Source organism: Oncorhynchus mykiss, chromosome 17 (assembly GCF_057628025.1).
Source record: "Oncorhynchus mykiss isolate SJ-2025 chromosome 17, ASM5762802v1, whole genome shotgun sequence".
Lineage (NCBI taxonomy): Eukaryota > Metazoa > Chordata > Actinopteri > Salmoniformes > Salmonidae > Oncorhynchus > Oncorhynchus mykiss.
In genome coordinates, this window is record NC_143038.1 from 28,181,733 (window position 1) to 28,199,622 (window position 17,890).

A 17,890-nucleotide genomic window follows, 5' to 3' on the forward strand; every position below is an offset into this window, starting at 1 on the left:
CCTTGGCTATGGTCTGCCTTGGCAAAGAGATTTTAGATCTCAATGGGATTCTTTGAATAAAGTAAAAACATATATTTAAAAATGCATTTATCATTTCAACTTATTTGTCAACATATTAACACATACAGTATATGTCACTGTGACATCTTGTCCACACCATGTATGTTTTAACATATATGGCTACAGTTTTCCACAGTTGTTCAAATGTACCATATCCTTTGGCCTGTCATTAAGGATACAGTTAGTTTAACACATTAACCAACATTTTCTGGCTCCAAATATGATCGCTATCCGGTCCCTCAAGGGCCAGGAAGTAGGACAAAGGCAAAGTGACTAATCTGTGGCTCAACGCCTCTCTCGATCCCCCTCTGCATCCCTCCGGGGTAACATCCATTAGGGCAGAAAACCTTTTAAAACGTTTTGCAGCGGAAAGCAAAAATGATAATTTCTTAGGTAATCTCCCTGTTTCAATTATGTTGCAGTCCTTTGACGACTAATGAACACGGCCCAGGTCTAATCCAGGGAGTGACCCGGAGCGGGATGACGATCACAACAGGTCTCCCAGCTGTTTGATGTGCGCATTAGAAGGTCAGAGCAGGTCAGCCATGGCCTGCTGTTTGCCTTCCAGACAGACCAGACAGGCTGGCACGTTGTACAACACGGTATTACATTCACACTAATACATTCCTACCAGCCAGACCCCCGCTGACAGACTGTGACAGTGGTCAGGTCCCATACTGTGCACTTGAGCTGATGAGGGAGAGAGAGTGGTACTGGTAGTGTTGTCAGTTGGCCTCAGGCGGTAGACTACAGTACAGAATGATATACTGTATAGAAATATATTCATGTAGAAGAAATATATACTGTAGAAATATTTTAATGTAGAAGAATATACACTGTGGTTATTAACTGCTTATTCAAATGTATATTATTTCCTCCAAAAAAAGAGATAATGAAGAAAATATTTCACCTTTCAGGTAGTATAGGTAATGCACTGTATTCCATCCACTACTAGCAATATATTAACCTCAAGAAAAAGCAAATGCGTCATTTTCAGGATCACAAAGATATTGTTGGGGAAATTCTTACAAAGGGACAGTCAATCTTATATGAATCATTGTTTATTGTCAGAGCGCTGGAGAGGTTCCAACACACTTAATGCACCATAGTGTGTCAGAATCTCTGCTGCGGCCGTCCCAGCAGTTGTCTTATATACGTCTATACACAGACAAGTTATATTTGCATGATTTAGCATAATTATATCACCATTACAGTTTTGTTTCATTCATGTGCCCGACCAATACTGGTTCATAACACCTTACAAGGCTTTTTTTCTCTAAGCTGAGACCTTGAAACCCGAGATATCTTTCGTTCTCAAAACAAGGGCTGGGCGTACTGCCAAATTGCAGATACTGATAAGTGAGGATTTGTTCAATCAGTCACTTGCATGAACACAGAAATTGGTTATTAGAACAGCACATGAATAGAACACAGAAATTAGTTATAAGAAAAGCACATGCATAAAAAAATCCATCACAATATCTATTTTCACTCTCCTCTGACAATCATGCAGATACAACCACCAGTTTCCCAGGATCACTCGCTCCCGCCATGTGTTTCTCTCAGAAGGTTGAAGTGACTGAAACAAATAAACAGGCACGTTCACTCGCATTCTAATTGTTTTTTAACACTTCCTGTCTGAGTACGCCTGGCTGCACTGGTTAGCCTACATTCTTCCTGAGTGTGGGTTCCTCTCTTTGTAACTGAACTTGAATCATGTTTGTTCAAGGATTGGTGTCTAGAAGTACAGGACATACTGCTGTGTATGATGTTCGTCAAGTTCATTCACTATCAAAGAACTACACAGTTGTAGTGTTCAGTGTTTTGCTGCATCAAAATTGCATGGACAGAGAGGATGATTGTAACACTGTAATAACAGTAGGCTATATTGTAAAAACGGTATACAGAATATTCAGTCTTTCCAACAGTTTCATAGCCTACATAATGAGAACACTGTGTTGTGAACTTCTTTCGAGGAAAGCAAAATCATTCCATTGAAATGTGTTCAAACGAATTCAAATAAACTCCCAAGAATTGACTATTTTCACAGCCATATCCAATATCCATCCATGATCAATTATTATTTTGCTTTCTATTGGGAGTCATATGAGACTCCGTTAAATAGGCTACATTGTTCAACATCCCAGTCTCCTTTTACCGCAACAGTTATCTGCTCTTCGGGCGATGGGTAATAAGGATGAGAGGAAAACTAGGAAATTACTGTCTTCCTTTACTAAACATCACACATGTAGGCGCACACATCCTGATTGACATATTCAGAGACCAGCCTCCACGTACTGTTGGCCAATAGCGGCGCAGAGCTGGGTCGAGCCTTCAGATCCAACCTCTTATTTTAACTCATATAACACACACACCAGCAGTCATGTGACGGTAATATAGTACAACTCTGCCTCGCCGCTAGTCAGTCTGAACGGTGCTGCATGGCAAGTCTCAAGGGCAAGGCATGCATTAGAGAGAGATTCCCCAACGAATGCAAAGGAAAAGTAAATACATTGGAATTAAACAGGGATTTGTACATGCTTGATGAATAAGGTAAGATCAGAGATTATTTTCCCCCGCATATTTTCTTTGGGAATATATTCTGCAAGAGATATTGGGCGTGCGTTTCTCCTCCAGCCTAGCACCATATGCCGCAGCACACTGCTGGACAAAAACATGTTTACGTTGGAACGTTGGAGCTGCGCTTTCTTACGCGTTCTATAGCTGCTGGGATAGGCAAAATATGTGCTCGTTTGCTTCAAAACTATAATCTGTAGATTATGAGTTATAATCAAATGAGACAAGCAAATGTTTAGAAATGTGTATTTTCTGCCAATAGTAGTTTGAAAGGCAATTGATTTTTCAATTGATTTACATTGAATTGAAATGTAGGCCTATAAACTTATTTTTGTTAAATCTAGTTTTATACGTTTCTTATTAGTAATTATACAGTGTTTATTATTGAAATAGCACGTAAATGCATTAACATAATTTGCACATGCGGCTTTACTAGGCAATACCAGTGGTGTCCTGTCAAAGATATGGCCCGCGGGCCGGATTCAGCCTGCAAGTGGGTTCAATCCAGTTCCAAACAATACTTTAAAATGACTAAAACCAGATCGAAACTGTGTAGAAATGATAATGGACTTACATCCATACAGTTTCTTGACTATGTCTAGTTTATAATCACTGAAATGAAAGCTACAGTCAGGGAGCATCAACAATTCCGAAAACGATGAATAAAGGACTGTTTTTGGCTAATTTTGACTGCAAGGAAATACAACACATTTTCAAGGCTGCCCCCCCCCCCCCCCCCCCAACCTCATTGAAGACTGAATTAGGCCCCGGTCAAAATGAGTTTGACACCCCTGAGAGATTATAAAAGCATTAATGTATCTAGGTGAACAATATATACATGGTCAAGCAGAACAGATGAATGGAGCAATTATGCACTGGATATGTCGCAATAATTGCGTGTCATTCCCATTCAAGTGAATTTCCAGTAATTGGAGTTGATTTATTGCGTTTTGCATGTTCTGTAAGTAGCTTGCAGGTGATTTATGTACTATTTGGATTGCTCAGTGCTCTTGGCTGCCCCACACAGTGCTTTATGTTAATCCTTTGACAGTTCCTTTGGTGGGTTACTGTCGGTCACTGAGCCAAGAGCCCAGAGAAGGCGAGGGTGAAACATCCATGCTCAGCTTTGCCTTTTCTTGACAGTGTTGCAAGTAACAAATTAGTTACAAATTAAAATAAAGAAATTCCTTGCAACGTTTAGAATCAAACAATTAGAATAATTCAATATAGTAAACATTTGTTCAAATGAAAGAATATCCAATAAATTCATTCAATAAATAAAATGCACTAAAAACCCATTTAAATGTAAATGTGTGAGACAAAAGTGTGCATTGTCAGGAATAATTTACATTGCATGATGTCATCAAGTTATTTTCAATTATGTTTACTCCTGAAATACAAGTAAAGGAATGTGATAGCCAATAGCCGCATAGCATTCTGGGAGTCACTTCATCTCTCACAACAGCCGCTTCATCTCACGCCAACCGCGATCGAACTCGAAATGGAAACATGCACAGCATTCCATATTTGTCATGTGCAAGCAAGTAACTGAGTGGCTGAAGATAATTTGGTTCACAGATGGTGCATTGGAGATTCATGACTTGTGATTAGGTCTTGGCTATCTGTAATTTTCCCTGTAGGCTCTTGTCTGATATTAGAGTGAAAATCAGTTTAGTAACCTTCTCTCTCTTCTAATCTGCTTATTTATGTTTGTCTAGATATACAGTATCTGGGCTGGAAACCTTGGAATTTAAGACTTTTTCTACCCAAGCTTGTTTTATCTTGAGAGAGAACAACAGGTGTTCTCTATCTCTCTGCAAAGCACGACCTTGCTGTGGTGACCCATTCGTGGGTTTATTTGGTCCCAGTCTCCCGACAACAAGAGGAATAACCCTAACAAACTGCTGTATCAGAAAGACAAATTTCAACACAAAGTGGGAAACATTCTCTTGGCCCCTAGCCAGGAATGGTGGATAACTTCCTAGTGAGTGGCGAGGACACTTTTTTACCGTACGGTGGCTCCCCACCGGCATACCGCCTGTTGGACATGGTGACGGACGGGGGGACCTACCATGTGATGCCTTCGCCCTTCTCCGAGGATGACCTGAGCGAGTCGTCCAGCCCTCGCTCCTGCTCCAGCCCCGACTCCCAAGTGCTCAGTTCCAGCTATGGCAGCAGCTCCAGTGCCGAAAGCTCAGACAGCATCCTGGACCTTCTGCTGTCCCAGACCTCCCTAGGCGGGGCAGGGACCGGGGTGGCCATCCCCATGTCACTGCCCACCTTTCTGTGGGACTCACAGAGGGACGCGCCATCCCACCCTCACCCAGAGGCCTTGAAGGAGGAGAGCGTGGACTTCCCGGTCTGGTCCTTAGTGGACATGGAGGAGCCGTCCTTCCATCCCACCTTAGAGGAGATAGAGGAGTTCCTGGAGGAGAACATGGAGGTGGTGTCGTCCATGAAGCAGGAGGCCCAGGAGGGGGCGCTGGGGCCGGGCCTGGAGGAGATCTTGGGGCTGGGGGTGGGACTGGAGGTGTACAGGGAGTCCTCATCCCCAGGGCCAAGGCTGGAGCCAGAGGCCAAGCATTCAGACCAAACTGTGCCGACCGCAAATGCTGCCACCGTCACCGAGACCAAAAGCACACCCGCCACATCGTCACAGGAGTACAACGAAAGCCCGCACAACGACGTGTTCAAGAGTGGTTCATTATCCAGCAAGCCAGGATCAACACAGAGCTGTGAAAATGGTGGCAGCCCTGGAATTCCGGTCATCCTGCAGATCCAGCCCATTCAGATCAAACAGGAACCTGGTGCCACTGTTCCTCCTCCTCCGCCTCCTCCCACAGTTGTCCAGCCTCCTCCTCAGTCGGCATCGGACATAAAAATTGCCCAGCTGCTGGTCAACATCCAGGGGCATACCTTCGCCCTGGTGCCCCAGCTGCTTCCCTCCACCAGCCTCAACATCTCCTCTAAGTTTGTGCGCATCGCACCGGTGCCCATCGCGGCCAAGCCCCTGGGCCTCGGTGAGGTGGCGGTCGGGGGCCAGGGCCATGGGCTGCTGGTGGGGGGTCAGAAGTTCCAGAAGAACCCGGTGGCGGACCTTATCAAAATGCATAAATGCACTTTTCCCGGCTGCACCAAGATGTACACCAAGAGCAGCCACCTGAAGGCCCACCTGAGGAGACACACGGGGGAGAAGCCCTTTGCCTGCACCTGGCCGGGCTGTGGATGGAGGTGAGTGGGTGCTCACTTACAATGATGATGATGTATTACTTTATGATTATGATGATCATGATTTATTGCTTTATGGATTTTCTATGTCAAAAAGCTTCCGGACATTCAACGTAGTAGACATACCTATAGCAAGCTTCAACCGTTGACCACATAACCTGATCATTCTTCCCAATATATCGAAATAGATAATCTCAACACACTCGCTATCGTAATTGTATTTGACAGGTGTCAGGGTTTTGAAGCTCAACAATTTAAGACGTTGTTATCTCGAGAGATTTGATCAACGTTGCTTTATGGTTATGGCAGTTTGTTTAAAGAATGCTTAGGGGGTTTTGAGTGAGAGACCAGTCAGTGAACACATGCTTTCACAATCATGTGTGAGATATGGATTATACCCTATTGTTACCGTAAGGCCTTTCTGGACGCAGTGAGGTAATTATATGTCTGTCCACTATACAGTACAGTGTCATGTTCCTCAATGGAAGGAAGCCTTTGCACCACAGACCGTGGCTGGCACCCGAATTGACCTGTCTGATGAGGTCATCAATTAGCCCCAGCGAGGGGCTTAAAGTGAGACTTTACAGGATCCACAGGCTCCATTACTTATTTGTAGAGGCTCATTCTCTCGCAGCACCAAGCTAGCCGATGAGGCTCAGTGTTCATGGTGCTAAACATGGAATTCAGTTGCTTGTTTCCTTATGGCTATTTGGTTGTCACTCAACATGCTATTTCTTTATTCCAGTGCCACGATTCATTCGCCACAGTAGCAGTGCTGTGAATACATGTGTCTAGCACTAAGTGATATTTCCCCTTGTGGAGTAGTTGGATACCACTTAAAAGGAAGAAAAAGTATTCAATAAAGGAACACATTTGGGGCGGCAGGGTAGCCTAGTGGTTAGAGCATTGGACTAGTAACTGAAAGGTTGCAAGTTCAAATCCCTGAGCTGACAAGGTATGTCGTTCTGCCCCTGAACAGGCAGTTAACCCACTGTTCCTAGGCTGTTATTGAAAATAAGAATTTGTTCTTAACTGACTTGCCTAGTAAAAGGTAAAATAAAAATTTGGACTTGCAGTACAGCCCACCATGGTCATCTACAGATATAGTCAGAAAATAGAAAGCAAGGAAGAAATGTATATCAAGTCATTGTTTGTTCTTTCTCTTCTCCTCATCTGCTTTTCCAGAGCTCTTGCAGTCTTAAAGGCTGCGTTCAAAGTGTTAATTGGAGGGTTGTCAAGAGACATTAACATGTTCCCTCAGATTCACACTTTTTTCAGGCAGAGAGATATCTGGGATATGTGAGAATGGCGGGGGTGTCATATTTCTGCTGGTGTAAACTAAAACTGAGCCGAAGCATGTGGGTCGAGGTCACATGGGCGCAACTCGGGCGCCTCCTGTTCTGACTCGACAGCTGTGCAGGATTGTGCATGAGTAAGAGTGTGTGTGTGTGTGTGTGTGCGAACGTGTGTGATTGACTGTGTGACTCTTGCCCCCAGTACAACTGGCTGATTTCCTGAGGACACAGGGTCAGGCAAGAGAGTGACCGTATCAGGTGAAATTGGCTTTCTAAGTCAGGGGAAATGTTATCCATATGCCCTACACAGACCTCACTAAGTACAGGTGGCTAGAAGAGCAGGGACAAGCCAACACATGGGCAAAGTAGGGATCTGTTAGTGGTGTGTGTGAGTGAATGTATGTGTGTGTAACAGAGTGCATTCTGTTCTGCCCTGACCAGGGATCGAACTAGCAACCTTCTATACAACATCACACGCAATTCAACCATTTTAGCCATTAGAGCAAAAGACTAGTTTGTCACTGCGTGAGCGACAGTTGCCTTTAGATCTCATGGAAGGTGTGATGTCACCAATGCATTCCAGTCAACATCCTACAGATGACTTTGACATCCCCTACACGTACAGTACACGTGTATGTGTTTATACATGTATGTCAACACGCTCCATACAGCATGTTAGTTTTTAGTGCTGAGTGATTAGTGCTTTTTGAGGTTGGTGTGATCACGGTTAGATTGTAAAAAATAAAAAAAATCACGGTTTTCTATTTCGGGTTTCAATCATTTTTTTAAATGTATATTGAATGCTGTAACAACACATAATAAAACAATTAAAATAAGTCCCATGGTGGTAGTGACTGCATATTATACTGCTCATTTATTAACCATCATTTATTCATATTATTTTAATGAAATATTTTAGCTGTTGTGTAAATTACATTTGTTTTATTTGATGACTACATTATTTAATTCCAAATCATCATCTCATCTCCATAGAGCTGCTGCCTATGCTGTCTGACAAAATCACTATTTTAGTAGTTCTTCAAAGTAAATAAGGCATACTTTAATGACTGCTGAATAACAACTATCAATCACTTAGATCATCATTTTTCTTCAGGTAGAGATACCTCGCGAAGCAACTGCTCTCTATCCCTCTCAATGGCAAGTTCTTCTGTCTCTTCCCTGCCTCTCCCTCTCCATGACTGGCCCACACAGACCGGAAAAGTAGGCGCGCACAATGGGTTGTCATTGTAGTTAATTACCAAGTTTTCTGCACTAAACTTTGTAGAATACTGGCCTGTTGGAAACTGCAACTCCCTACTACATCGCACAGTTCAGGCTTGATCTGATTTCTCTCTAGAGAAATTGCTCATTGAGCTCGCAGAAGAAAAATAATAATAATTGGAGTTCAAATAATTTAACCGATTCTGGTCAATTAGTTGTTTAAAAAATGAAAAATTACAAAAATGTTGGTTAATCGCTCAGCACTATTATTTTGTATGGAATCATTACATATTTAATTTAAAAACATTTTAGTAGATGCTCTTATCCAGAGCAACTAGGGTAAAATACCTTGCTCAAGTGGATATCAACAGATTTGTCATCTAGTTAGCTTGGGATTTGAACCAGCAACCGTTCAGTTACTGGCCCAATTTGCTTAACCACTAGGCTACCTGCCTCGCTCCCTCCCTTATATGCTCAATCGTTCATGGACTGCAGTCCACTTCTTATCCTCTTGCACACACTGAGGAATCGATATTCCTGAAAAGGGTACTGCATCAGTCAATTTATTTATGTTGACTTTGGCATCAACTTGGCAACCTGCCAGTGGCCGCGTATTTGTAATGCTGCAAGTCTGTTCCAGTAGATGAGCTCGGCTGCAGCAGAAATCTCTCTAGTAGTTATCCAGGCGATGCATCTCAGCCCAACAAAAGGGGTCTTGTCTGGACACAAAAGACAGGATTTAGTTAGAGTGGAGGCAAGACGGTGGGTTGGATGAAGGGGGGGTATAGAGAGAGAGAGAGAGAGAGAGAGAGGGAGAGAGAGAGCGAGATAGAGAGTGGGCTAGTGAGAAAGGATAAAGAGAGTGAGAGGGAGAAAGAAGGAAGAGCAAGAAAGAGAGAAAGTGTGTATGAGTAAGGGGCCTGTTTTGTGTGAGGGGCCTGTTTTGCACACAATCGGGCTGAGGGAAACTAGTGTGGAAGTGAGACGAACAAAGGCTAAGCACTGAATAGTTACCATGACTGTGTGATAGGAACGTCTAGGCTGGCAGTCTGCTTAAAAAGGGAGAAGGATCGGGGTGAGGTTTCTGTGCTGAGGCTGAGACTTTTACAGTTGGACGGGGGGACATGCATGCATACACTCTTAGGAAAAAAAGAGTTCCAAACGGGTTCTTTGGCTGTCCCTATAGGAGAACCTTTTAGGTTCCATGTAGAACCATTTGTGTGAAAGGGTTCTACATTAAACCCCAAAGGGTTCTACCTGGAACCAAAATGGGTTCTTCAAAAGGTTCTCCTATGGGGACAGCCGAATAACCCTTTTTAGGTAACACCTTTCTTTTCTAAGAGTGTACAGACACACGTGCAAACAGGTAAGGGAACGTTGTGAGCACACACAAACACATACACACCCATGCATGCACACCTACAGAATTCACCCTTACGTACACATGGTCTCGCAGTATTTCTCTCTTTCTCCCTCTCTTTGTCTTATATGTCTTGTATGTGTACACACACGCGCACAGCAAAATCCAATTAAACCTCCCCATATTTTCTCTGGAGCTGACATTGATATCATAGCATCACAAGGCCAGGGGCACTCACACTCCACACACTGTTATTCCACTGCTTCCAGTCAGTCAGTCAGTCAGTCAGAGGAACGAATTAGGGGGACTCCCTGGGTAGGTGGGTGGGTGGGTGGGGGGGGTTATTCTCAGAGTAGTGCGCCTACACACGAGGCACGAGAGGACTGTTGAGCAGGAAGGGGCCAGAATGAGAAACAAACTTACTGTACACACGACTATTCAATAGCCACTACCATTGGCAGTACTACTGTGGTAGAGCTTGTGTCATTTTGTGTTCTAAACGTGTTCTCTAGAGTCATACTCTTGTATTATTACCCTACTGTTATTAATAACAAATAGTATTATTTTATTACTATCATCAGACTGAGCCCTTATTTTGAGAGTCACGGCAATAGCCCCTCTATAGTGGCCTATTAAGCTAGCTAGCTATCTGAGCCCAAACCTCTTTTCTCCTCGTGGTGTGGGGACTCATGTTTTATGTGTTTGCGTGACAGATAGTAAAGTGATTTTTATTCGACTCCTTGAGCATTGCTGCTTAATTACAGGCTCGAGATTGTATCCATTCATCATCATGTCAGCTCTGGCTGTAACATCTGGGAGACTGACAGAGCTAGGCTTGGGAGAGATTGCTGCGAGGCCAATAGTTGTCATGCCTTAACCTTGATCATGTGTTTCAAGCTGGCGCTAACTAGTTAACACTGCCACATAAGCATTGCTTTAAGCCTGTAGCCATGTACAATTGTACGAAAGCTCCAACTACTTAGCATTCCCTAATAGGATTTCGCCAAGGTTTATCCTTGGGTTTTAAGCTAGCGCTAACTAGCTAGCGATGATCTTCATAGCACTGGTAAGGTCATGTGTTTAAATTAAGATAGCTTTAACCTTTTTTGCATTGCCTTTGCACCCCCCTGCCCAAAAATGTTTTCATCTGACCCTCCCCTTCTACTGTAAAATAGCACCCTCCCCCCTCATAAAGTTAACTCAAAATAATGTTTGCGACCACAAATAACAAGCGACCCTGTGTTTATACACGTGGATACAACATTGGCACTTCAGCATGCTTTTGTGGAACAATCGATGCCATGCAGGTGCTACAGGCCAGAAGGTTGAGGGTTCGCCGACCACCACAGACGAGCTCGCTCTCGCCGTGTCTGTTTCATTACAATGCAATCAGAGCCGGCTGCGTACAATGATCAGCTAGGGGGAATCAGATTTATAATTATATATAATATATGCAACAGATTTTCCACCAACAGGTTTTTGTGCGAATGCACCACACAGCCAATAAACAAAGCACGTCAATATCATGAATTGCTTTTTTTTAACACCACAATAAATAGACTATGTCAATCTCGGCAAACAGAAAATGAATCCCTCCCTTACCCAGTATCGAGGGTTTGTCATTAAACGTTTTGGTGTTTTGTAACAGATGGATGTTTCTAGTCATCAATTGGTCACTGCACAGTTTGGATTGATTGATTGATTTTATTTGTCAGTTAAAAAAATACATACGGGACCAGTCAAAAGTTTGGACACACCTACTCATTCAAGGGTTTTTCTTTATTTTGATTATTTTCTACATTGTACAGTAATAGTGAAGACATCAAAACTATGAAATAACACATTTGGAATCATGTATTAACCAAAAAGTGTTAAACGACGTCGATTTTAGATTCTTCAAAGTAGCCACCCTTTGCCTTGACCTAGTTAAATAAAGGTTAAATAAAAATTAAATAAATAAAATGACAGCTTTGCACACTATTGGTATTCCCTTAACCAGCTTCACCTGGAATGCTTTTCCAACAGTCTTGAAGGAGTTCCCACATATGCTGAGCACTTGTTGGCTGCTTTTCCTTCACTCTGCGTTCCAACTCATACTAAACCATCTCAATTGGGTTGAGGTTGAATGATTGTGGAGGCCAGGTCATCTGATGCAGCACTTCACTCTCCTTCTTGGTCAAATAGCCCTTACCCAGCCTGGAGGTGTGTTGGGTCATTGTCCTGTTGAAAAACAAATGATAGTCCCACTAAGCACAAACCAGATGGGATGGCATATCTCTGCAGAATGCTGTGGTAGCCATGCTGGTTAAGTGTGCCTTGAATTCTAAATAAATCACAGACAGTGTCACAAGCAAAGTACCAAAGTACACCATCACACCTCATCCTCAATGCTTCACGGTGGGATCCACACATGTGGATATCATCTGTTCACCCACACTGCGTTTCACAAAGACACAGTGGTTGGAACCAAAAATCTCACATTTTGACTCATCAGACCAAAGGACAGATTTCCACTGGTCTAATGTCCATTGCTTGTGTTTCTTGGCCCAAGCAAGTCTCTTCTTATTATTGGTGTCCTTTAGTAGTGATTTCTTTGCAACAATTGGACAATGAAGGCCTGATTCATGCAGTCTCCTCTGAAAAGTTGATGTTGAGATATGTCTGTTACTTGAACTTGAGCAATTTCTGAGGCTGGTATCTCTAATGAACTTATCCTCTGCAGAAGAGGTAACTGGGTCTTCCTTTCCTATTTTGGTGCTCATGAGAGCCAGTTTTATCATAGCGCTTTAAAAGTTCTTGAAATTTTCTGGATTGACTGACCTTCATGTCTTAAAATAATGATGGACCGTTGTTTCTCTTTGCCTATTTGAGCTGTTCTTGCCATAATATAGACTTGGTCTTTTACCAAATAGGGCTATCTTCTGCATCCCTACCTTGTCACAACACAACTGGTTGGCTCAAACACATTAAGAAGGAAAGAAACTCCACAAATTAACTTTTAACAAGGCACACCTGTTAATTGCAATGCATTCCAGGTGACTACCTCTTGATGGTTGAGAGAATGCCAAGAGTGTACAAAGCTGTCATCAATGCAAAGGGTGGCTACTTTGAAGAATCTCAGATATAAAATACATTTTGATTAGTTTTTGATTAGTATTTAATTTTTATTTAACCTTTATTTAACTAGGTCAAGGCAAAGGGTGGCTACTTTGAAGAATCTAAAATCGACGTCGTTTAACACTTTTTGGTTAATACATGATTCCATATGTGTTATTTCAAAGTTTTGATGTCTTCACTATTATTCTACAATGTAGAAAATAGTCAAATAAAGAAAAACCCTTGAATTAGTAGTTTTTTTTTAGATGTTTGGGGCTGCTGGTGAACCATGATGTGCAGGCATAATCAAAAAGATACTAGAGTGGTGCACTTGCCAGCGTCTCTAGGATGTCTATCTCTAGGATGTCTATAGCCATCCAATTGGCGACAGATTTTCATATGAATATTCGGAAGTCTTCATTATAAACAATATGCTATTTCAGTTTCCTTTTGGAAAATTTGGCGTCGGACAACATGACAGGAATGATTTGAATCTACCAGACTTTTGAGATAAGTAATGGACATCCATATGCATTCAGATCCAACCTGGCGCAGCCAACGCCATCCATAAATGAGGGATTTGAGCTCTAAATGTATCAGGTTATTGCATGAGTAGGCCTTTAGGCTTAAGGAGTTCACTGTATGATATTCAGAATTTAATTAATGTATATATGTAGCCTATATAAAGGAAGAGAAGCTTAGGCCTAACCCCAGAGAGACAGAGATATGCCGGTGGCGTGCTATCACAGTAATATATTTATTTATGGCAGATTCTTTCATTTTTGATCCAAATATTTTGTATAAAGATAAGCATTATATTGTTAGATTATAGGAGTTACTCTTGTAGGCCTCTTCCTCGTTTCAAGTTCAACTGTCGGAGTCAGTCTGCAGTAGCTAAAGCTTAGTAATAGCCACACCATACCAAATCTTCACAGATGTTTTATTAGGGTAATATCAAAAGTAAGTCAAGCCATTGTTTATAGGGAAAATACAAGCAGAAGAGTGATTGCAAACCAGGGGGAAAAAACGCACCTGCCTCCCCTCTGCCCAATAAAATAAAATAAAAAACCTCCCTAAAGCAAAAAAATAAGTTGGACATCCCTCCCCTATTTTGCACCACCCCTCCCCCCAGTAAATTTCGATCTGTCCCTTAGCTCAGCCTAGCCATGTGTTTTAAGCTAATTATTTAGCATTGCTAGCATTACTTTAGGGTTCATCCATGTACTTTAAGCCAGCTCTAATGACATATAGTCTGGGATATTATATAACTAGCAAGGCTTGGTGAGATGCAGTAGGTCTTGCAAGAAAAGGGAGAAGCCCAGATTTACTGCAAAATAACACACTGGTTCAAGCAGACGTGGTGTAGCCAGTCACTTATTATGGTATACACTGCCCCAAGACTGCCAAAGTCAAAACATATCGGCTACTTGCTGTAAAATGACTTTTACCATCACGACTGTACACAAATCTGTATATCCTACCATTTCGGAATCACTGTCTCAAACATTTGACAATAATATGGAATGAAGCTAAAACCAAATTATCTTGTCTGTGCTATGTCAAGGAACATTTAAAATATGATAAATGTTTTTTGTTTATCATGTTAATAATGATTTATTCTATTCTAAAATGATTGACATCTCTCTCCTATCTGTGTGTGTCTCTCCCAGATTCTCACGGTCGGATGAGCTGTCGCGGCACCGGCGGTCCCACTCGGGGGTCAAACCCTACCAGTGTCCAGTGTGTGAGAAGAAATTTGCCCGCAGTGACCATCTATCAAAACATATCAAAGTCCATCGCTTTCCCCGAAGCCGGACGCTGCGCACAGCAAACTGACCCCATCCGGATCAATCTTCAATGGACATAGACCAAGGGAGCACGGAATGTGTGTGTGAGATGTGAATATGTATGTATGTCAGAGTGTGGTATGAGTTATATGTATATATATATATATATATATATGAGAGAGAGATTGTGTGTGCCTTGCCTTTTAGAGAAATATTGTGCTATAATTTATTGTAGAAAGCAAAAACAATGAACAACCATGTGAAACCAACAAATGACACTTACCATCTTCTCATTAATCAACATACCTTGAGATTCTTGTTGCTGTTGGTGCTTTTGCATGTTGTACTCTTTTTATTTGTTTTTATGTTCAGTCTTCATCTTCTATTTCATTAATAGGTAAGATAAGCTTTTTCATTTGAGGTGAAATGTATAATTGCTTCAGTAACAGCCTTCTATTTTACCTGGATATGACTGCCTTTTATCATGTTAAGAGCCAATGTCTTTGACATTCCTCATCTGTCAGGTTAAAGTTTTCCTGGAACTTTCTCCAAGTCAGGTTGAAGTTTCCCCAGAAACGTTGTCCTTGTTTTTTTTCATTGTCACTCATAGCTCATTGACAGAGCGGGTAGAGAATAGTTTACTCATTCAGCACACTGTTTATGCAAAGGGAGGAGCAGAGCCTATTGTCAATTCTGTACATGAACTACTGATAACAAATAAGAACACGAATAAGCTACTGGGACTCTCAAGTTTCAGAAAAATTTCACCGGCTCAGATTCTGATACAAGGTGGGTGAAAGTAAAAGAATGGCAGAGAAAATGCAAATCGAAAAGCAAAAAAAGAAAGAATTGTGCACGGTAATGATTGTTGATTGTTTTACGTCTAAACAGGCCTTCCAGGCAGTGTTGTGTATTTTTTGGTATTTTTCGTGTAAGTGGCTCAAGCCATTTGTTAGACACTCGTCTGGCCTTAATCCACCACAGCATCCTTACCGGGGGAGAAAATAGTAATATAACAAGTTATTCATCACAGTTTTATGGAGAAATGGTGATATGGTTTGAGACAATGAGGAAAGGGAATTGAAAATGTATCACCCTTTACTCGCTCAGCATACACCTCCATTTTGCTCTCCGTTTTACAGTTGACACAAAATCTGCCTCAACTCAACAACCTGATCTGTTACTGGAATACCCACAAGCCTATGTTGGCGTGAGGTCATCATGTATGTGGATACTACTACACCACGGTGCTGAACACCCAGAAGAACTGCTTTCTGGGAACTGTAGTCACAACACTTATTTAGGCCATGACACAGTCATTACTTTTGATGTCCTGTTTTCTCTTGAAACTTGTTTGTTATGTATGCCATGCCCTGTTGTGAATATGTATGGTGAGAGAGATACCGTCCATGCAGAGTTCATGTACTGTTCGCAGATTAAAAAGCAGGGGTACACGATATTGTACATCATTCCTTTCATTCAATTTTTGAATTTTTAATGCTTGTTTAAACACAGGTGTTTTATCGCATCCTATGAATGTATGTTAATACCCCGGAGTGTACATAGCTGCATCCATGCGAAAGACACAGAAGACTATAATAACATATCTTAAGTCTGTGGTTGTGATGATTTCTAGTGGAACCCCTAAACGTGTACATAACAGAACGTTTCAGTACATATGAATATATTATATATTTTTTCTTTGTTCTACCCAAGATGCATTTACAAATAAAAATGGAAACAATCCTGTGTAGATTACCCTCTATTATTTCTGCTCATTTTCTCATGTGAATTTATTAGAGCAAAAAATAGTCAATGTTTGGAGGTAACAAATCATCGTTTAACAAAATATACAGTATTAGTCAAAAAATTTGGACACAACTACTCATTCAAGGGTTTTTCTTTATTTTGACTATTTTCTACATTGTAGAATAATAGGGAAGACGTCAAAACTATGTTAATAACTTCTTACGGCTGAAATCCCGGAAACGGGATCGATTTGACAACAGCCAGTGAAAGTGCGGGGTGCCAAATTCAAACAACATAAATCTCATAATTAAAAGTCCTCAAACATAGAAGTATTATACACCATTTTAAAGATAAACTTGTTGTTAATCCCACCACAGTGTCTGATTTCAAAAAGGCTTTACGACGAAAGCATACCATGCGATTATGTTAGGTCAGCGCCTAGTCACAAAAACACAGCCTATTTCCAGCCAAAGAGAGGAGTCACAAAAAGCAGAAATAGAGATAAAATGTATCACTAACCTTTGATGATCTTCATCAGATGGCACTCATAGGACTCATGTTACACAATACATGTATGTTTTGTTCGATAAAGTTCATATTTATATCCAGAAATCTCAGTATACATTGGCACGTTATGTTCAGTAATGTTTTGCCTCCAAAACATCCGGTGATTTTGCAGAGAGCGACATCAATTTACAGGAATACTCATCATAAACGTTGATGAAAGATACAAGTGTTATGCATATAATTAAAGATATACTTCTCCTTAATGCAACCGCTGTGTCAGATTTTTAAAAAGCTACAGTGCTCAGCCACCAAACAGATACCCACCATGTTGTGGAGTCAACAAAAGTCAGAAATAGAATTATAAACATCACTTACCTTTGATGATCTTCATCGGAATGCACTCCCAAGAATCCCAGTTCTACAATAAATGTTATTTTTGTTCGATAAAGTCCATCATTTATGCCCAATCTCCTTTTTGTTCGCGTATTTAGTCCAGTAATCCAAATGCACAAGGAGCAGGCACTAGGTCAAGACGAAAAGTCAAAAAAGTTATATTACAGTTAGTAGAAACATGTCAAATGATGTATAGAATCAATCTTTAGGATGTTTTTATCATAAATCTTCAATAATGTTTCAACCGGACAATTCTTTTGTCTTTAGAAATGAAAAGGAACAGAGCTCGTGCTCACGGCCACGCGCATGACTAAACTAATGGCATTCTGCCAGACCCCTGGTTCAAACAGTTCTTATTCACTCCCCCTTCACAGTAGAAGCCTGACACAAAGTTCTAAAGACTGTTGACATCTCGTGGAAGCCGTAGGAAGTGCAATCGGACCAAATTTTACACTGTACATTGGATAGGCAATCACTTGAAAAACTGCAAACCTCAGATTTCCCACTTCCTGGTCGGATTTATCTCCGGATTTTGCCTGCCATATGAGTTCTTTTATACTCACAGACATCATTCAAACAGTTCTAGAAACTTCAGCGTGTTTTCTATCCAAATATAC

General features: G+C 41.4%; 1 protein-coding gene across 1 annotated transcript; it reads left to right on the forward strand.

The window, feature by feature from the left end:
* The first annotated feature begins 2,439 nt into the window (after positions 1-2,439).
* On the forward strand, positions 2,440-16,377 carry LOC110493936 (Krueppel-like factor 15). Its single transcript, XM_021568553.3, has 3 exons — positions 2,440-2,613; positions 4,356-5,868; positions 14,508-16,377. Exons 2-3 carry the CDS (start codon positions 4,604-4,606, stop codon positions 14,671-14,673), a joined length of 1,431 nt encoding a protein of 476 aa, XP_021424228.1. The 5' UTR covers positions 2,440-2,613; positions 4,356-4,603; the 3' UTR covers positions 14,674-16,377.
* The last annotated feature ends 1,513 nt before the right edge of the window (positions 16,378-17,890 follow it).

Excerpts from the sequence above, each read along its gene's own strand:
- LOC110493936 (XM_021568553.3), top strand. The coding sequence starts at position 4,604 with ATGGTGGATAACTTCCTAGTGAGTGGCGAGGACACTTTTTTACCGTAC. Across the intron at positions 5,869-14,507 it reads TGGCCGGGCTGTGGATGGAG|ATTCTCACGGTCGGATGAGC; the intron begins GTGAGTGGGTGC and ends TGTCTCTCCCAG.